Source organism: Hyperolius riggenbachi, chromosome 6 (genome assembly GCF_040937935.1).
Source record: "Hyperolius riggenbachi isolate aHypRig1 chromosome 6, aHypRig1.pri, whole genome shotgun sequence".
Taxonomy (NCBI): Eukaryota; Metazoa; Chordata; class Amphibia; order Anura; family Hyperoliidae; genus Hyperolius; species Hyperolius riggenbachi.
This window is the reverse complement of record NC_090651.1, coordinates 375819148-375841539: the sequence shown is the minus strand read 5'-3', so window position 1 is coordinate 375841539 and position 22392 is coordinate 375819148. Positions and strand designations below refer to the sequence as shown.

The 22392-nt window shown below is 45.5% G+C and overlaps 1 protein-coding gene across 1 annotated transcript in view; it reads left to right on the top strand.

The window, feature by feature from the left end:
- The window catches only part of LOC137521966 (uncharacterized), a 77060-nt gene that overhangs the window by 5724 nt on the left and 48944 nt on the right, over positions 1 to 22392 (top strand). The window contains exon 2 of the mRNA XM_068241938.1: positions 6159 to 6214. Within this exon, the coding sequence (XP_068098039.1) occupies positions 6202 to 6214 (13 nt within the window). The 5' untranslated portion in view covers positions 6159 to 6201. The remainder of the gene's footprint in view (positions 1 to 6158; positions 6215 to 22392) is intronic.

Genomic DNA, 22392 nt, shown 5'->3' with positions numbered 1-22392 from the left:
GCCCTGGCATTTTAGGGGCCCTAAACCGTGGGGAGTAGTCTAGAAAACAAATGCCTCAAAATGACCTGTGAATAGGACGTTGGGCCCCTTAGCGCACCTAGGCTGCAAAAAAGTGTCACACATGTAGTATCGCCATACTCAGGAGAAGTAGTATAATGTGTTTTGTGGTGTATTTTTACACATACCCATGCTGGGTGGGAGAAATCTCTCTGTAAATGGACAATTGTGTGTAAAAAAAATCAAAAATGTGTCATTTACAGAGATATTTCTCCCACCCAGCATGGTTATATGTAAAAATACACCACAAAACACATTATACTACTTCTTCTGAGTACGGCGATACCACATGTGTGACACTTTTTTGCAGCCTAACTGTGCTAAGGGGCCCAAAGTCCAATGAGTACCTTTAGGATTTCACAGGTCATTTTGAGACATTTGGGTTCAAGACGACTACTCACGGTTTAGGGCCCCTAAAATGCCAGGGCAGTATTGGAACCCCACAAATGACCCCATTCTAAGAAGAAGACACCCCAAGGTATTCCGTTAGGAGTATGGTGAGTTCATAGAAGATTTTATTTTTTGTCACAAGTTAGCGGAAATTGATATGTATTGTTTTTTTTTTCACAAAGTGTCATTTTCCGCTAACTTGTGAAAAAAAAAAAATCTTCTATGAACTCACCATACCCCTAACGGAATACCTTGGGGTGTCTTCATTCTAAAATGGGGTCACTTGTGGGGTTCCTATACTGCCCTGGCATTTTAGGGGCCCTAAACCGTGAGGAGTAGTCTAGAATCCAAATGCCTCAAAATGACCTGTGAATAGGACGTTAGGCCCCTTAGCGCACCTAGGTTGCAAAAAAGTGTCACACATGTGGTATCGCCGTACTCAGAAGAAGTAGTATAATGTGTTTTGAGGTGTATTTTTATACATACCCATGCTGGGTGGGAGAAATCTCTCTGTAAATGGACAATTGTGTGTAAAAAAAATCAAATAATTGTCATTTACAGAGATATTTCTCCCACCTAGCATCTGTATGTGTAAAAATACACCCCAAAACACATTATACTACTTCTCCTGAGTACGGCGGTACCACATGTGTGGCACTTTCTTGCACCCTAAGTGCGCTAAGGGGCCCAAAGTCCAATGAGTACCTTTAGGATTTCACAGGTCATTTTGCGACATTTGGTTTCAAGACTACTCCTCACGGTTTAGGGCCCCTAAAATGCCAGGGCAGTATAGGAACCCCACAAATGACCCCATTTTAGAAAGAAGACACCCCAAGGTATTCCGTTAGGAGTATGGTGAGTTCATAGAAGATTTTATTTTTGTCACAAGTTAGCAGAAAATGACACTTTGTGAAAAAAAACAATTAAAATCAATTTCCGCTAACTTGTGACAAAAAAAAAATCTTCTATGAACTCACCATCCTCCTAATGGAATACCTTGGGGTGTCTTCTTTCTAAAATGGGGTAATTTGTGGGATTCCTATACTGTCCTGGCATTTTAGGGGCCCTAAACCGTGAGGAGCAGTCTTGAAACGAAATTTCTTAAAATGACCTGTGAAATCCTAAAGGTACTCATTGGACTTTGGGCCCCTTAGCGCAGTTAGGGTGCAAAAAAGTGCCACACATGTGGTATCGCCGTACTCAGGAGAAGTAGTATAATGTGTTTTGGGGTGTATTTTTCCACATACCCATGCTGAGTGGGAGAAATATCTCTATAAATTGACAATTGTGTGTTAAAAAAAGAAAACAATTGTCATTTACGGAGATATTTCTCCCACCCAGCATGGGTATGTGTAAAAATACACCCCAAAACACATTATACTACTTCTCCTGAGTACGGCAATACCACATGTGTGGCACTTTTTTGCAGCCTAACTGCGCTAAGGGGCCCAAAGTCCAATGAGCATCTTTAGGCTTTACAGGGGTGCTTACAATTAGGCACCCCCCAAAATGCCAGGACAGTGAACACACCACACAAATGACCCCATTTTGGAAAGTAGACACTTCAAGGTATTCAGAGAGTAGCATAGTGAGTCTGTGGCAGATTTCATTTTTTTTTGTCGCAAGTTAGAAGAAATGGAAACTTTTTTTTTTTTTTGTTACAAGGTGTCATTTTCCGCTAACTTGTGACAAAAAATAAAATCTTCTATGAACTCACCATGCCTCTCACTGAATACTTTGGGATGTCTTCTTTCCAAAATGGGGTCATTTGGGGGGGATTTGTACTATCCTGGAATTTTAGCCCCTCATGAAACCTGACAGGTGCGCAGAAAAGTCAGAGATGCTTGAAAATGGGAAAATTCACTTTTGGCACCATAGTTTGTAAACGCTATAACTTTTACCCAATCCAATAAATATACACTGAATGGGTTTTTTTTTATCAAAGACATGTAGCAGAATAACTTTCGCGCTCAAATGTATAGGAAATTTTACTTTATTTGAAAAATGTCAGCACAGAAAGTTAAAAAAGTCATTTTTTTGACAAAATTCATGTCTTTTTTGATGAATATAATAAAAACTAAAACTCGCAGCAGCAATCAAATAGCACCGAAAGAAAGCTGTATTAGTGACAAGAAAAGGAGGTAAAATTCATTTAGGTGGTAGGTTGTATGACTGAGCAATAAACCGTGAAAGCTGCAGTGGTCCGAATGGAAAAAAAGGCTCTGGTCCTTAAGGGGTTTTATGACTGCAGTCCTTAAGTGGTTAAAGAGAACCCGAGGTGGGTTTGAAGAATATTATCTGCATACAGAGGCTGGATCTGCCTATACAGCCCAGCCTCTGTTGCTATCCCAAACCCCCCTAAGGTCTCCCTGCACTCTGCAATCCCTCATAAATCACAGCCACGCTGCTGACAAACAGCTTGTCAGAGCTGGTTGTGTTTATCTCTATAGTGTCAGTCTGCTGCTCTCCCCGCCTCCTGCAGAACTCCAGTCCCCGCCTGCATCCCTTCCCTCCCTGCTGATTGGAGGGAAGGGATGGGGGCAGGGACCGGAGCTATGCAGGAGGCGGGGGAGCAGCTGAGACTGACACTACAGATGTAAACACAGCCTCACAGCATGGCTGTGATTTATGAGGGATTGCAGAGTGCAGGGGGACCTTAGTGGGGTTTGGGATAGCAACAGAGGCTGGGCTGTATAGGCAGATCCAGCCTCTGTATGCAGATAATATTCTTCAAACCCACCTCGGGTTCTCTTTAAATGCTATGTTATGCTCTAGACTAGTTCCAGGGTGTTGTGACTACGGACCTCACACCCAAGCTTAGGAAACTGTCTCAATGCTATGTTATGCAATAGACTAGTTCCGGGGTGTTGTGATTACGGAGCTCACACCCAAGACTAGGAATCTATATCAGTATTGTGTATGCTAGTTCCAGGGTGCTGTTACTACAAACATCACACTCAGGACTAGCACAGTGTATCTGTACTACCTTTGCCCGCCACTAGGGTGTAGAGAGCCAGAGCCTCTCATCCAGTAGGGCAAGTTTTTCTATTAGCAGCAGGGCTTCCTGCAACCTAGCCTAGGCCCCTCTCCTAGGGAGCCTTTGGCTTACAGGGATTCAACCTTTAGCCTGGGGTGAATTCTCTCTATATTCTGATCTCCAGTTTCACTGGTGATTCTCGCTCAAAGTGTTACTGTTATACTATACACTCTTATCTCAGGTGTCCAGAGGTTAGACATACCTGGATTATTGGTGATACTGCAGATCATCCATAATCTGGTGTATATCTGTATTACTGGTGATTCTGCAGATCGCCAATAATCAGATTATCTCTGCGTGTTGACACCGATCGTTACATTAATTTATTTATTTTTTGTTTTCTTTCCCCCCCTCCCCCCCCCCCCCCCCCATTCATAATCCTTTCCCCTTATCCTTTCATATTGAATTTTTTTTTATTTGAATGTGATCTATTTGATTCTTTTTTTATTGATTAATTTTATTACTATCCACAATTTTGATCTTGTTTGCTCCCCTCCTCCCAAATTGATAAATTTAAAAGATTAATTATTTTTCATCTGATCTGCTAACCTCCCATCCCCCACCCCCTACTTTTAACACTAACCTTCGGCGCTTCAAACATCATTGGACCAATCACTGCACTCGATCAGTAGCAGTGACCTATCAGATGTCATTGTCATTGCTACTGATTGATTGGCCAAATGACAGTGCCGTGGTTGCACCCGTGAGACCATCGGCACCAATTAGCAAAAGGAGCAGCGGGTGGCTGTGATTGGCTGGTCTGGTGCCAGCACCCCCGCCTGATTGGTTGCGTGCCAAAGCTTCTGACTGGCCATGGTGATCTCTCGCTGGTGATGTGGTTCATGGTAGATCAGCCCCTGGGCATAGTATGGTGATCTCTCGCTGGTGATGTGGTTCATGGTAGATCAGCCCCTGGGCATAGTATGGTGATCTCTCGCTGGTGATGTGGTTCATGGTAGATCAGCCCCTGGGCATAGTATGGTGATCTCTCGCTGGTGATGTGGTTCATGGTAGATCAGCCCCTGGGCATAGTATGGTGATCTCTCGCTGGTGATGTGGTTCATGGTAGATCAGCCCCTGGGCATAGTATGGTGATCTCTCGCTGGTGATGTGGTTCATGGTAGATCAGCCCCTGGGCATAGTATGGTGATCTCTTGCTGGTGATGTGGTTCATGGTAGATCAGCCCCTGGGCATAGTATGGTGATCTCTCGCTGGTGATGTGGTTCATGGTAGATCAGCCCCTGGGCATAGTATGGTGATCTCTCACTGGTGATGTGGTTCATGGTAGATCAGCCCCTGGGCATAGTATGGTGATCTCTCGCTGGTGATGTGATTCATGGTAGATCAGCCCCTGGGCATAGTATGGTGATCTCTCGCTGGTGATGTGGTTCATGGGAGATCAGCCCCTGGGCATAAAATGGTGATCTCTCGCTGGTGATGTGGTTCATGGTAGATCAGCCCCTGGGCATAGTATGGTGATCTCTCGCTGGTGATGTGGTTCATGGTTGATCAGCCCCTGGGCATAGTATGGTGATCTCTCGCTGGTGATGTGGTTCATGGTAGATCAGCCCCTGGGCATAGTATGGTGATCTCTCGCTGGTGATGTGGTTCATGGTAGATCAGCCCCTGGGCATAGCATGGTGATCTCTCGCTGGTGATGTGGTTCATGGTAGATCAGCCCCTGGGCATAGCATGGTGATCTCTCGCTGGTGACGTGGTTCATGGTAGATCAGCCCCTGGGCATAGTATGGTGATCTCTTGCTGGTGATGTGGTTCATGGTAGATCAGCCCCTGGGCATAGTATGGTGATCTCTCGCTGGTGATGTGGTTCATGGTAGATCAGCCCCTGGGCATAGTATGGTGATCTCTCGCTGGTGATGTGGTTCATGGTAGATCAGCCCCTGGGCATAGTATGGTGATCTCTCGCTGGTGATGTGGTTCATGGTAGATCAGCCCCTGGGCATAGCATGGTGATCTCTCGCTGGTGATGTGGTTCATGGTTGATCAGCCCCTGGACATAGTATTGTGATCTCTCGCTGGTGATGTGGTTCATGGTAGATCAGCCCCTGGGCATAGTATGGTGATATCTTGCTGGTGATGTGGTTCATGGTAGATCAGCACCTGGGCATAGCATGGTGATCTCTCGCTGGTGATGTGGTTCATGGTTGATCAGCCCCTGGGCATTGTAGTAGGAAGTTTAGAGCTAGGTTTTTGAGAATTACAGGGTTAGTGTGAGAGCATAGGCTAGAATTTCAGTTTGACACACGTTATAGTATAACATTAATAATATATTACTGATATTATTACGGATCACTGCTTAACCACACTAATTTGTGTATATGTTAAATGTACACTACAACAGACTTTGTTCCAACAAAATAAACTTTTTAACAGTTTTAAGATAGGCTGCATTTGCATCAGTACTGAGGCCTGACAAGCACATTGATGTGCACAAAAAAACTAATACTTATACCAATGATGTAATGGAAATTGTGTAATGTTGTCTGTCCAATCACCACACTGATCACATACATACAGGAAACGCATCAGAGATAACTGGTCTAGAGAAATGGCCAATCAGGAACTCTGGGCCTGATTTACTCTGTATGTACAAATTATTATTGTTTTTATAGATTTTATTTCGTATTCATATTGTATTTCCATCTTCTGCAGCCGGAAAGCATAAGAGTGGGTGAAGTACCAGGCAAATGAGAAAATGAATCTTTTCGGTAAGTGTCATGTTCAAAGTAGTGCTTTGACACTTTTTTTGATAAACATTTATCTTTACGTTTATGTTATTTTATTTATTTATTGTATTTATAAAGCGCCAACATATTACGCAGCGCTGGACATTAGTTTAGGTTACAGACAATATTTAGTGGTGACATACACCAATAAGACAATACAGGAATATGAAAATCAGTCCAGTTAGTCACTGGATGGAAGCATGGAAATTAGGCCAGTTGAGTTCACTCAATACTTCACTCAGAAACCATAGGATGGGTGTACGGTGTACATTAAAGTCTGGAGGGTGAAGGATAGTATTAGGCTCCAGTTATGGAAATGATATTATACATATTTTTCAGGGAGATCAGTTAGTGTTAAAAGGACACCTGACCAGTGGTGCTCGAATGTACCCAAATTCGATTCGAGTACATTCGAATTCGGGTCCGGGTCAAATTCGGGTTCGGCCGTGATCACGACAAGTAGAATTCGATTCGAATTTGATCCGTGATCGATAATTGAATTCGGGTATTACCCCGAATTCGTGATCACGAATTCGCCTTAAAGAGACTCCGTAACAAAAATTGCATCCTGTTTTTTATCATCCTACAAGTTCCAAAAGCTATTCTAATGTGTTCTGGCTTACTGCAGCACTTTCTGCTATCACAGTCTCTGTAATAAATCAATGTATCTTTCCCTTGTCAGACTTGTCAGCCTGTGTCTGGAAGGCTGCCAAGTTCTTCAGTGTTGTGGTTCTGCTATGAATTCCCCCTTCCAGGCCCCTCTATGCACACTACCTGTGTATTATTTAGATTAGAGCAGCTTCTCTCTTCTCTCGTATCTTTTACAAGCTGGATAAATCGTCCTCTGAGCTGGCTGGGCTTTCACATACCTAAAGGGAACCTTAACTGAACGGGGGGTAAAGAGTTTCACTTACCTGGGGCTATTACCAGCCCCCTGCAGCAGTCCCGTGCCCTCGGCGCCGCTCTGGAATCCTCTGGTCCCCCGCTGTCATTTAGTTTCGTTTTTGCCGACTCACCAGTCGCCGGCCACCATGCGTATTATTGGACGCATTCACCAATGCAATTAGCGCTATTGCGGACCGCAACGCGTACAAAAATACGCGTTGCCGCATATCTACGTGTGCGGAATGCGGCAACGCGTATTTTTGTACGCGTTGCGGTCCGCAATAGCGCTAATTGCATTGGTAAATGCGTCCAATAATACGCATGGCGGCCGGCGACTGGTGAGTCGTCAAAAACGAAACTAAGTGACAGCGGGGGACCAGAGGATTCCAGAGCGGCGCCGAGGGCACGGGACTGCTGCAGGGGGCTGGTCCCAGGTAAGTGAAACTCTTTACCCCCCGTTCAGTTAAGGTTCCCTTTAAGAATTACAGACAAGGGCATAGCTGTTTGCAGGAGAAAAAAGAGCTGCCTGAAACTTCAGTGCATGAGAACTGCAGGGAGAAAGAAACACACAAATGATCTCTTGAGATTCAAAAGGAAGGCTGTATACAGCCTGCTTGTGGTTGTATTTTCTATGTGTGGACATACAGTACATCAACCTACTTCCTGTTTTGGTGGCCATTTTGTTTGTTTATAAACATACATTTTAAAACTGTTTTTAACCACTTTTAATGCGGCGAGGAGCGGCGAAATTGTGACAGAGGGTAATAGGAGATGTCCCCTAACGCACTGGTATGTTTACTTTTGTGCGATTTTAACAATACAGATTCTCTTTAAAGAGAATCTGTACTCTAATATTCTTACACTAAAAAGCATACCATTCTATTCCTTATTTTCTCCTGTGCCCCTCTGTGCTGTTTCTGCCACTCTCTGCTGCAATCCTGGCTTGTAATTAACAGTTTTAGGCAGTGTTTACAAACAAACTAACCAGCTTGTAATAGGCTCACATAAACAGAGTGTGTGAGTCATACAGAGCCTGCAGGGGGCCTGGAGGGGGTGTGTATAGCTTCTACCAATCACAAGCAGCCCTGCACATTCCACACATTCAAGCCTTAGCCCGACAGACACGACAGAGGAAAGGAGATAAGATTTATTACAGAGACAGTGCAATTAGGAAAGGCTGCAGTAAGCCAGAGCACATTAGAACAGGCATAGGATAGAAGAACTAAGGCTGAAAAATTTGTTACAGAGTCTCTTTAAAGCTTTTTTTTTTTTAAAGGGAAATCACAATGAAATAAGTGTAATTAAAAAAAAAATTGATGGAAAACTTTTTTCTGCATTTCTTGTTTATTCTTCTTCTTATTCTTCACCACCATTTTTTTTTGTGTGTGTTCATATTCTTCCTCTTGTACCCAACTTAATGTTTATTCCCTTACAGAACTCAACTGTTATAAAATTTGTTCTTCAACAGCATAGCTAAATTTGTAGCGTAATAATAGCTAGTGGCGCATGGCAGCAGCACATAATTCTGCAGATCCTGGCAGCGGGAACACAGACAGCAGGAGGTGAAATGCAGCAGCAGGAAGAGGAGTGACGTGTGGCAGCAGGCAATGTAACGGGCCGTGGTACCTAGCATTGGTACCACAGCTGTAATAATAAACACCAACAGCAGGAGGTTCCGGACAGCAGTCGTGAAGCCCACATTGTGTCCAATACACAACTGGGACAGCACAGTTTTCAACCCAGACACCTCAGTTTTTTTTTTTTAATGTAGCTATTGTAGTGGCGTAATAGCTAGTGGCGCATGGCAGCAGCGCTTATGTGGACCTTGGCGGTGGGAACACAGACAGCAGGAGGTTAATTACAGCAACAGGAGGAGGAGGAGTGACGTGTGGCAGCAGGAAATGTAACGGGCCATGGTCCCTAGCGTTGGTACCACGGCTGTAATAATAAACACCAACAGCAGGAGGTTCCAGACAGCAGTAGAGATGTCCCGAACCTCCGATTTTAGGTTTGTGAACCTCCGCAAAGGTTCGTGAACTTTCGCGAAACGCAATAGACTTTAATGGGGAGGCGAACTTTGAAAACTAGAAACATTTATGCTGGCCACAAAAGTGATGGAAAACATGTTTCAAGGGGTCTAACACCTGGAGGGGGGCATGGCGGAGTGGAATACATGCCAAAAGTCCCGGGGAAAAATCTGGATTTGACGCAAAGCAGCGTTTTAAGGGCAAAAATCACATTGAATGCTAAATTGCAGGCCTAACGTGCTTTAAAATATCTTGCATGTGTATATGTTACGGCCAAAACCAGAAATCGACCAATTCTAGAATTGGCCGGCCGTTTCTAGAACTGGCCGATTTGACGTAGGCCAAAGTCCAAAATGCTGAGAATTTCTGACATTGGCCGGCCAGTTTGCAAAATGGCCAAAGTCAGTCAGCCAAAGTCCAAAACGCACAAATCCCAGAACATCCCGCGTCCTGTCCAGCACCATGAATGGCACTCAGAACGTCCCCTCTGCTCTGAAAGATACACAACAGCATAATAACCTTTACAGAAAAACATTTCTTTGTTAAAGCTGATGCAAATCCTGCACCAAATCAGAGTGTCTACTTCCTGATTTTGTGGAAGCAGACATCTTCTTAGCATCCTGTGCTTTCAAAATAGCTGCTCTGCCGTGGCAGTCAAGTGAGACAGGGGAGAGATCAAATTACAGTGGTGATTAGTCTTAGATGAGGGGGAATTAGACAGGCTTAACTTTCTAAATACCTACAGGGTGCATTTTCGCTATGATTTCCTTCTGTTCTATGCACACTTTAATGAGGCAGCCGGGAGTGGGAGCAGCCAAAGTAGTGATAAGTCATTTATGAGAAATATTGTCACCCCATATGTCACCTGAAGGCTGTAGCCCTGGGTCCTGTGTCACCTCGTTCTCTATATGCAGCCCCGGGTCCCGGAAATATAAGGAGAAAGCAACAGGCAGCATTTAGGCAGCCCAGGGTCCTTGCACAAGAGCAGCGATGAAAGGCAGCCTCGGGTCCTTTCAAGCCTATCATAGGACCTGGCTGCTGGAACGGCGGTGGGGACAGTGTGACTTACGGCAGCGGGACTTGCGACAGTGGGGAGAGCGCGTGACATGTAGCTGCGGGGAGAGCTCAGCGTGGCTTTCGGCGGCGGATAAATCTACACAGAACTTGCGACAGTGAGGAGAGCGGCAGCAGGGAGAGGTGAGCGACACTTCGGGACTTGGCCGGCCACATAGAGCCACAATGCGTTCTGGCCGGCCAAAGTCTGCAATTACAGTATATTTCTAACATTGGCCGCATCAGCCGGCCACTTCTCGTTTTGACCGGCCAGAACCCGAAGTGGCCAGACTTCGGGTTCTGGCCGTAACATATACATCAATCAGGTAGTGTAATTAGTGTACTGCTTCACACTGACACACCAAACTCACTGTGTAACGTACCGCAAACAGCTGTTTGTGTAGTGACGGCCATGCTGGACTACTGCGCAACATGGCGAGATTGATCTTCCTCACTCAGTGATGTCAGGTAATGTCTGACTGCCTTATTAACTTTCCATGGTTCTTTCTCTACCATAGTTAAAGCTTACGTCTATTTTTTAAAATTACTGTTTCTACTGGCTCTACAAAAATGTTAGGGAGGGCAAGTCTGGCATCCATTCAACTGTGCGATAAACTTTCTTTGGTACTTTCTCACTACCATGGTGTCCACGGCGGGTAACAGGCCAGGGAATCCTGGTTCAATTCCGGTCCGGAGTGGGAGCCTAAGAAGTGGCTACCACCACACGGAAGTAGTGTTGGGCGAACATCTAGATGTTCGGGTTCGGGCCGAACAGGCCGAACATGGCCGCGATGTTCGGGTGTTCGACCCGAACTCCGAACATAATGGAAGTCAATGGGGACCCGAACTTTTGTGCTTTGTAAAGCCTTCTTACATGCTACATACCCCAAATTTACAGGGTATGTGCACCTTGGGAGTGGGTACAAGAGGAAAAAAAATTTAGCAAAAAGAGCTTATAGTTTTTGAGAAAATCGATTTTAAAGTTTCAAAGGGAAAACTGTCTTTTAAATGCGGGACATGTCTGTTTTCTTTGCACAGGTAACATGCTTTTTGTCGGCATGCAGTCATAAATGTAATACATATAAGAGGTTCCAGGAAAAGGGACCGGTAACGCTAACCCAGCAGCAGCACACGTGATGGAACAGGAGGAGGGTGGCGCAGGAGGAGAAGGCCACGCTTTGAGACACAACAACCCAGGCCTTGCATGAGGACAAGAAGCGTGCGGATAGCAATTTGCATTTTGTCGCCATGCAGTCATAAATGTAATACAGATGAGAGGTTCAATTAACAGGGACCGGAAACGCTAACCCATCACAGATGTTCATTGTTCATGTTACTTGGTTGGGGTCCGGGAGTGTTGCGTAGTCGTTTCCAATCCAGGATTGATTCATTTTAATTTGAGTCAGACGGTCTGCATTTTCTGTGGAGAGGCGGATACGCCGCCGATCTGTGACGATGCCTCCGGCAGCACTGAAACAGCGTTCCGACATAACGCTGGCTGCCGGGCAAGCCAGCACCTCTATTGCGTACATTGCCAGTTTGTGCCAGGTGTCTAGCTTCGATACCCAATAGTTGAAGGGTGCAGATGGATTGTTCAACACAGCTACGCCATCTGACATGTAGTCCTTGACCATCTTCTCCAGGCGATCGGTGTTGGAGGTGGATCTGCACGCTTGCTGTTCTGTGTGCTGCTGCATGGGTGTCAGAAAATTTTCCCACTCCAAGGACACTGCCGATACCATTCCCTTTTGGGCACTAGCTGCGGCTTGTGTTGTTTGCTGTCCTCCTGGTCGTCCTGGGTTTGCGGAAGTCAGTCTGTCGGCGTACAACTGGCTAGAGGAGGGGGAGGATGTCAATCTCCTCTCTGGAGTCTCCACAAGGGCCTGCTGGTATTCTTCCATTTTGACCTGTCTGGCTCTTTCTTCAAGCAGTTTTGGAACATTGTGTTTGTACCGTGGATCCAGAAGGGTATAAACCCAGTAATTGGTGTTGTCCAGAATGCGCACAATGCGTGGGTCGCGTTCAATGCAGTCCTAGGCCGAAGAGGTCATAGCCTAGGGTCACAAAACCTGTTTATTTGGGCAATTTCAATGGTGGCGAGTCTGACGTACATAAATCGCAGCAATGGCCGTTAGCAACGTCTGAATCTCACGAAATGTCTCATGCAGGTAGAAGACATATTGTTAGACTTGGGCTCCAAAGATGGGGTCCCTACATCTCTGCAAACCAGAGTTACAGGGCTCCAAATTTGGTAAAATCCCCCATAGGCTTTCATTGGGCCTCCTATTTACAGTTCCAAAATCTCACATCTTTTCAAAGGGCAATTACTCACCAGTACCAAATTTTCTAGCATTGTAGGGACCCTTAGGGGGAACATGACTGGTGAGTTTCGGGCCCCTAGGCCGAAGAGGTCATAGCCTAGGGTCACAAAAACCTGTTTATTTGGGCTATTTCAATGGTAGTGATGGTGGCGTACATAAATCTCAGCAATGGCCGTTAGCAAAGTCTGAATCTCACGAAATGTCTCATGCAGGTAGAAGACATATTGTTAGACTTGGATTCCAAAGATGGGGTCCCTACATCTCTGCAAACCAGAGTTACAGGGGTCCAAAATTGGTAAAATCCCCCATAGGATTGCATTGCCTCCCTATTTCACTTTCCAAAATCTCACATCTTTTCAAAGGGCAATGGCTCAGCAGTACCAAATTTTCTAGCATTGTAGGGACCCTTAGGGGGAACATGACTGGTGAGTTTCGGGCCCCTAGGCCGAAGAGGTCATAGCCTAGGGTCACAAAAACCTGTTTATTTGGGCTATTTCAATGGTAGTGATGGTGGCGTACATAAATCGCAGCCATGGCCGTTAGCAACGTCTGAATCTCACAAAATGTCTCATGCAGGTAGAAGACATATTGTTAGACTTGGATTCCAAAGATGGGGTCCCTACATCTCTGCAAACCAGAGTTACAGGGGTCCAAAATTGGTAAAATCCCCCATAGGATTGCATTGCCTCCCTATTTCACTTTCCAAAATCTCACATCTTTTCAAAGGGCAATGGCTCAGCAGTACCAAATTTTCTAGCATTGTAGGGACCCTTAGGAGGAACATGACTGGTGAGTTTCGGGCCCCTAGGCCGAAGAGGTCATAGCCTAGGGTCACAAAAACCTGTTTATTTGGGCTATTTCAATGGTAGTGATGGTGGCGTACATAAATCTCAGCAATGGCCGTTAGCAAAGTCTGAATCTCACGAAATGTCTCATGCAGGTAGAAGACATATTGTTAGACTTGGATTCCAAAGATGGGGTCCCTACATCTCTGCAAACCAGAGTTACAGGGGTCCAAAATTGGTAAAATCCCCCATAGGATTGCATTGCCTCCCTATTTCACTTTCCAAAATCTCACATCTTTTCAAAGGGCAATGGCTCAGCAGTACCAAATTTTCTAGCATTGTAGGGACCCTTAGGGGGAACATGACTGGTGAGTTTTGCCACTGCTGACTGAGCCATTGCCCTTTGAAATGGTGTGAGATTTTGGAACGGTAAATAGGAGGCCCAATGAAATCCTATGGGGGATTTTACCAATTTTGGACCCCTGTAACTCTGGTTTGCAGAGATGTAGGGACCCCATCTTTGGAATCCAAGTCTAACAATATGTCTTCTACCTGCATGAGACATTTCGTGAGATTCAGACTTTGCTAACGGTCATTGCTGAGATTTATGTACGCCACCATCACTACCATTGAAATAGCCCAAATAAACAGGTTTTTGTGACCCTAGGCTATGACCTCTTTGGCCTAGGGGCCCGAAACTCACCAGTCATGTTCCCCCTAAGGGTCCCTACAATGCTAGAAAATTTGGTACTGCTGAGCCATTGCCCTTTGAAAAGATGTGAGATTTTGGAAAGTGAAATAGGGAGGCAATGCAATCCTATGGGGGATTTTACCAATTTTGGACCCCTGTAACTCTGGTTTGCAGAGATGTAGGGACCCCATCTTTGGAATCCAAGTCTAACAATATGTCTTCTACCTGCATGAGACATTTAGTGAGATTCAGACGTTGCTAACGGCCATGGCTGCGATTTATGTACGCCACCATCACTACTATTGAAATAGCCCAAATAAACAGGTTTTTGTGACCCTAGGCTATGACCTCTTCGGCCTAGGGGCCCGAAACTCACCAGTAATGTTCCCCCTAAGGGTCCCTACAATGCTAGAAAATTTGCCACTGCTGAGTAATTGCCCTTTGAAAAGATGTGAGATTTTGGAACTGTAAATAGGAGGCCCAATGTAAGCCTATGGGGGTTTTACCAAATTTGGAGCCCTGTAACTCTGGTTTGCAGAGATGTAGGGACCCCATCTTTGGAGCCCAAGTCTAACAAAATGTCTTCTACCTGCATGAGACATTTCGTGAGATTCAGACGTTGCTAACGGCCATTGCTGCGATTTATGTACGTCAGACTCGCCACCATTGAAATTGCCCAAATAAACATGTTTTGTGACCCTAGGCTATGACCTCTTCGGCCTAGGACTGCATTGAACGCGACCCACGCATTGTGCGCATTCTGGACAACACCAATTACTGGGTTTATACCCTTCTGGATCCACGGTACAAACACAATGTTCCAAAACTGCTTGAAGAAAGAGCCAGACAGGTCAAAATGGAAGAATACCAGCAGGCCCTTGTGGAGACTTTAGAGAGGAGATTGACATCCTCCCCCTCCTCTAGCCAGTTGTACGCCGACAGACTGACTTCCGCAAACCCAGGACGACCAGGAGGACAGCAAACAACACAAGCCGCAGCTAGTGCCCAAAAGGGAATGGTATCGGCAGTGTCCTTGGAGTGGGAAAATTTTCTGACACCCATGCAGCAGCACACAGAACAGCAAGCGTGCAGATCCACCTCCAACACCGATCGCCTGGAGAAGATGGTCAAGGACTACATGTCAGATGGCGTAGCTGTGTTGAACAATCCATCTGCACCCTTCAACTATTGGGTATCGAAGCTAGACACCTGGCACAAACTGGCAATGTACGCAATAGAGGTGCTGGCTTGCCCGGCAGCCAGCGTTATGTCGTAACGCTGTTTCAGTGCTGCCGGAGGCATCGTCACAGATCGGCGGCGTATCCGCCTCTCCACAGAAAATGCAGACCGTCTGACTCAAATTAAAATGAATCAATCCTGGATTGGAAACGACTACGCAACACTCCCGGACCCCAACCAAGTAACATGAACATCTGTGATGGGTTAGCGTTTCCGGTCCCTGTTTATTGAACCTCTCATCTGTATTACATTTATGACTGCATGGCGACAAAATGCAAATTGCTATCCGCACGCTTCTTGTCCTCATGCAAGGCCTGGGTTGTTGTGTCTCAAAGCGTGGCCTTCTCCTCCTGCGCCACCCTCCTCCTGTTCCATCACGTGTGCTGCTGCTGGGTTAGCATTACCGGTCCCTTTTCCTGGAACCTCTTATATGTATTACATTTATGACTGCATGCCGACAAAAAGCATGTTACCTGTGCAAAGAAAACAGACATTTCCCGCATTTAAAAGACAGTTTTCCCTTTGAAACTTTAAAATCGATTTTCTCAAAAACTATAAGCTCTTTTTGCTAAAAAAAAATTTCCTCTTGTACCCACTCCCAAGGTGCACATACCCTGTAAATGTGGGGTATGTAGCATATAAGGAGGCTTTACAAAGCACGAAAGTTCGGGTCCCCATTGACTTCCATTATGTTCGGAGTTCGGCCATGTTCGGCCCGAACCCGAACATCTAGATGTTCGCCCAACACTACACGTGACCCGTTCGGCCAATCACAGCGCTAGCCGAACGTTCGGGTAACGTTCGGCCATGCGCTCTTAGTTCGGCCATATGGCCGAACCCGAACATCACCCGAACAGGGTGATGTTCTGCAGAACCCGAACAGTGGCGAACACTGTTCGCCCAACACTACACGGAAGGCAGCAGGCACGCTGTGGGCAAAGGAGCAGGAATGGCTACCACCACACATCCCAGGAAGGCAGCAGTCACGCAAGTCCTGACTGTGAGAGCAGAAGGAATAACAGAACAGGACTTTTTTGAAGCCCTGCTGTATAGGACGAGCTGCAGAGATCTACAGCTTAGGTGGGGGAATCTGTCCATAGGACAACAATTAGTCGTGACTCGTGAGTGATGGAGGACCGGAGTGCTGGTGGTTGCACTGGTGTCGCTGGCGCTGGAGGTCTGGCTGGAAACGGTAGCTTGCTGCTCCGCCATCCTTTCCACCACAGCCTGTGCCTGACTCTCCGCAATGGGCCAGTGATGACGACCCATGGCAAAGATGGGCGCAACACGCTGCTGCTGCGCCTCTGCTCCCTCCTCCACAACTCTGCAGTCAGTGGCTGGCGGCGGACCAGTCACAGACCTGCCGGCAGTGGCTTTGGCAATGGCGCTGCCTCTCCTGGTGGTGCCTCTACCTCTGCCAGTCATCGTACAATTATACAAATACAGTAAGAAAAACAAAAAAATATATATGTAGAAAGGGCGGGAAAGGGTGTAAACTTTAATAAAGAGTCTGGGTGTAACGATCGGTGTCAGCACACTGAGAGAATCTGATTATTGGTGATCTGCAGTATCACCAAGAATACAGATATATACCTGATTATTGATGATCTGCAGAATCACAGATAATCCAAGTATAACTAACCTCTGGACACCTATATAGTGTGAGTGTTCGGTGCAACAGTAATGACTTTGAGTTGGACCACCCGAGGAGCAGGTGGTCTTCGGCAGTATGAGTGATCCTGCCCTCTGGGAAGTATGGAGACTTTCCAGCAGCCTGGGACCTCCTACGGGGTGGAGCCCCAGGCTGAAGGTAGGAGGGACCTGACTGAGTGACACCTGGAAGGTTGATGTCACTAGTAGGTCAGGAGAAGATCTCTTAAGGAGAGAGATAGCCAGAAGTGCAATAGGTCATAACAGATATCAAACAATGCCTAGTCTTGGGTGTGAGGTCCGTGGTCTCGACACCCCGGAACTAGTCTGAAGTATAATATGATGGTGCACAGTGTCCCTAGTCTTGGGTGTGAGGTCCGTGGTCTCGACACCCTGGAACTAGTCTGAAGTATAACACAATGGTAATACCGAGTCCCTAATCTTGGGTGTGAGGTCCGTGGTCTCGACACCCTGGAACTAGTCTGAAGTATAACACAATGATAATACAGAGTCCCTAGTCTTGGGTGCTTTCACGTAAGTGTTCGCAACGGCAGACCCAGCCACACCAGCCGCACGCTGCTGCGTGCAAACCGCCGTGCTGGACGCGGAATCAGCCGCCTTGCTGCCAGTACACGCGGCGGCTTTTCCGCGTTCTATTACACTGGGTTGGTGGGTGAGTGACCCAAAAAAAAAGGAAAGGTTTTTTTTTTTTAAATACTAGTAGACAGACAGTACTAGTAGTGTAGTCTACAGTAGTCGATAACTAACTCGTGTGACCGAGAGTGACAATCAAAGTCTGTCACACAGGGACGCAATCAATAGGGTCAGGCAGAGATGACAGGCAGTCACAGATCACAACAGATGCTGGCCTGTACAGTAACTAACACAGTACTGAAGCTAATAAACTCAACGACTAACAGTAGAAATTAAGTAAACTAGTACTAGTACACTACACAACTAACTATAATCCCTAACCTAACTAAGCTAGTAGGCTAGGCTAAGGCTACCTAGGCTAGCAGGCCTAGCCTGCACATAGACCTAACACTAGCCTAGCACAGGATACAGTTTATACACTACACTAGCTGACTGAACTATAACACTCAAATCACTAACTATCTATAAATCAATATAATATATGTGTTCAGGAGGTAAAACGCTCTGTTTTAACAGTTGCAAAGCACTTGCTAGACACACAGCAGCACTGGAGATGCTCTTAGTACCGCTCAGTCACATGCAAGGACGGTCTCCGCAACATGGCCGCCACCTTACATACAGAAGGGGAGGGCCAGGCTCCCCTCCTCTGATTGGCTGCTAGTGCCTCGGCTGGGGGCCTTCTGATTGGCCCAATGACGTCATCACCAGGATACCGAAGCCGAATTTGTGATCATGCGTTAACACCCGAGTCACGGACGAATTCGAGAGGCACTATTCGGGTACATTCGACTTCGAATTTGGGAACAGTATCGCTATTCGAATTCGAATTTGAGTTCGGCAGGCATGAAAATCTACCCGTGATCACGGGGTGAATTCAAATTCGCGAATTTGGAGAGGAACCCTGCACCTGACCCAAGGCCAAGAAACCTTAGCTAAGCACAGAGGTCATTTCATGCTGGATCCACATCCCTTGAAAATGTGGCTTTTAGTTAAAGTAAATTTTTTAGACAGGAAGAGGCAGGCTTACCATGATGTTTCCTCCTATCACCCTCCCATTCCCTCCTCTTTCCTTTAAAGGGAGTGAATAGGCGGGGAAGGGAAGTGAATGGGAGGGTAATAGGAGGGAACATTGTTGCAAGCCCACCACTTCCTGTCTGAACACTTGACTTTAGCCAAAAATCAAATGTTTTAAAGAGTGATTTAGGAGACCAGGGGGAACAAGGAGAGGAACGGACAAGGCACAGAGTATGTGGCTCCAGCATGAGCATACCTTATTGCTTACTTTAGGTATTTTTACCTTGGGTTGGATGTGCTTTAAAGTGTACTTGAGACATAGGGCTTGATTCACAAAAGAGTGCTAACTGTTAGCACGGCCGTTTTCGCGCGAATTTTCGCATTGCGCACGTTCGCGAATTTGCGCGTGAAACCGTTATCGTTTCACGCGAAAATTCGTGAGCGCGCGCAATGCGAAAATTCACGCGAAAACGGCCGTGCTAACAGTTAGCACTCTTTTGTGAATCAAGCCCCTAGAGCGATAAAAGTTTTATACATACCTGGGGCTTCCTCCAGCCACCTCTGCAGCCAATCGCTCTCATGCCATCTTTCTTCGCCTCCTTGTTCACCCGGTAGCAGAGCGATCCTGGCCACGGGAGCATGGCGGGGAACATGCATGCACATGCGCAGTGCGCTCTGACCAGCCAAGCTAAGAGGGCTTCTACTGGCCACACAAGGGGCCTGATTCACAAAGCGGTGCAAACACTTTGCACGCCTGTGAAAAGCCCTTTATCACACCTAAACTTAGTTTAGGCATGATGTAAAGAAACTCGCGCGAAGCTCCTGCGCGCAAAGTTTTGCGCGTGCAATCGCGGACGCGCGCGAGCAGCGCACCGCGCTTCGCGCGCAGCACCCATTAAGCCCTATGGGACTTTGCGCGCGCGCGGGAGCTTCGCGCGAGTTAGAGCACAAAGCAGTGATAACTTTGCTAGTGCAAAGGTTATCACGCCTAAAGTCTTTTAGGCGTGATAACTGAGTTATCACCGCTTTGTGGATCAGGCCCAAGGAGGCAGAGGAAGATGGCATGGGAGCGATCTGTGCGGAGGGGGCTGGAAGAACCCCCAGGTTTGTATAAAACCTTTATTTCGTTATAGCAGTAGGAGAACAGAGGCGCCAGCAGGATAAAAGTGGATAACAACTTTAAAATTTGCTGGGAGGAAGCGGTGGACTTACCTCCATAAAGCAGACTTGAAAGACTGTCTGAATAGTAGTCACATTTATTAATTAGTACCCCAAAACAGTGCGAGCACTGTTTTGGGGTACTAATTAATAAATGTGACTACTATTCAGACAGTCTTTCGTGTCTGCTTTATGGAGGTAAGTCCACCGCTTCCTCCCAGCAAATTTTAAAGTTTTTATCCACTTTTATCCTGCTGGCGCCTCTGTTCTCCTACGGCTATACCGTGTCCACCCCTGGTGGAGGTGTGATCTACCCCCTTTCGCATCTACAGAGAGCGACTTCTTATCCCTGAGTGAGGACAGGTCTAATCTCCTCACCTGCCTATACAGTGGTTGCCTCTGTGGTAACCGATGTTTGTGAGTATAATTTTCTCACGATAACCTTTACTTAATTTATGCTTAACATACTACACTATATTGGGCTCTCGGTTTCTCTACACTTTATTTCGTTATGTCTCACGTTTGATTTAAGATAAGGAGATAGTGAATCATAAACTTCCAAGGGAACCTGAAGTGAGTAAAATTATTTAAAATAAACACATGATGTAGCTGCAAATGAATAATACATATGTAGCAGGTAGAAGTAGATGGTGGAAATCTGTTTTTTATTATTATTATTATTATTATTACCTTTCAGCAGCTGAGAGATAGTGGTGCTGCTGACACAGGTTTGCAGGGGGGAGAGGTGTGTGGCCCACTGCACTGATGGCTGCAGGAGGAGAGAGAGAGCGAATGCACGCTTAGCTATTGACGTGTGCACGCCTCCAGGTTGCCTAGCAACGGGGAAAGCGTGGCGGGGAGCGAGCGCAGAGAAGCTCGAGATACAAGGGGGGCGCTCACGCTGAGAGCGCAAGGATCAGGGAGGCGGATGGCGTGTGGGGAGCCGTTGGAGAGAGCTGGTTTTAACCAGCTCTCTCTGTGGTGATTGAGCAGAATCGACGGTGGAAGCGGAGGGGACGGACCCAGCTGTAAGGGAGCAGAGGGATCTGAGGGAACAACCGCGGCAGGGAGCAAGTCCTGGTGGATTTCTTTTCCTCAGCAGCCATAAAGCCCTATAAGCCCATATGAAGAGGGAGAGACGATGGAATAGAGGAAAAATACAGAAATGCAGCCAATGCCAGTGTCTGTCTATCCAAGCGAAGAGAGGACATACGTGATGAGTATAATTATTATTTTTGTCAGGCCGTGAGAGATAAAGTTTGAAAGACAATTTTGAATCCCTGAAGAAAAAAAAATTAACCAGAGACAGGCAGGTAGTTAATTCGCTGAATAATCCTAGAGAACGGTGCGTTCTCCAGGATTATTCAGCGGATTAACTACCTGCCTGTCTCTGGTTAATTTGTTTTTTTTCTCTTCTCTGAGCTTGTTTTTTTGTTTGTTTTTTTTCTCAGGAGTAAACATAATTGAAGACCATTGCTGTTAGGAATTTATGTTATGACTGGCTTTCTGTGCAGATTTCAGTACTCAACCTCAGTGAGACTGTTCAGCTCATCCTCTCTGCTGCTAATAACTACTCCCTTGCATGGATATTGCTCTGTTTAGCTTTCAGCAAGAGCTCACTAAGTACAATCTGGGTTGTTTCTAGAGAAAATTATTATCCCACTGCGATCCAGGTTCCCTTTTATGTGAAAACCACCACCGCCTGCTATATTTCTATGCACATATATTGATTTTGATGCTTTATATGGGGCGGGGTAAACTTTCTTAAAGTTACCAGCCCAGTTTCCCTTTATACTTACCTCCAGAGAGAGAGAGAGTTGTCCAGCTGAATTCCTGAAATAAAGAGGAGAGATAACTGTGCCGTGATGTTTGGATGATCCTAGAGAGAGAAAGATAGAGAAAAAGAATATTTACTGTCTAAAGAGTGGATTGCAGACAACAAAAGAACAAAAAAAAATTCTCTTTTTGGATTTTTTTTTTATTGTTACTGCATGTTTTGTTTACAGGTTTACATATATGAAGAATCTTTTTGTGGGGACTTACCTGTGGAAACAGAGAATGGAACCATTAACCTGAGCAAAGTTTTATTTTATTTTTGTACATTAGACTATTTATTAATTTTATTAATTCACTAACTATTATTATTATCCTATTTATGTATTTATTTATTTAGTAATCTAACCTATTTATTTATTTTTTAATATAATTTATTTATTTATTTATTTCCTACCAAAAAATCTGGATTAAAGACTCTACAGTTGGAATATATCTAGATTTTCCTTTCAGGACAGTATCAGAAGTTGGGACTGTTACCACAATATTGGGTTTGAAAAAGGGTTTTTGCTGATCAGCAAAATTAAAGTTTATTTTCTTTTGAGCTAGTAATTTATGTGATAGCTACATAGACCGTTCACATTTTACGATTTTCATATAGTAGATTTAAAAAGAAGAGATAGGGATGAACGTTTCCCTTATGCAAAAATAAATGCTTACTATTTTCTTTTTACAACAATTCCTACCAGTTCTGACAATGTTTTGTCAGAACTGAAATATAGCACTTGCTATCAGTTATATATCAGTTGCTGTCAGTTATAACTGATGTGCAAGGTAATGTCCATGTTTCCCTATGGCTGAAGTGGGCAATATTACAGTTGAACAGTGTGCTGACCAGGAAGCTGTTACA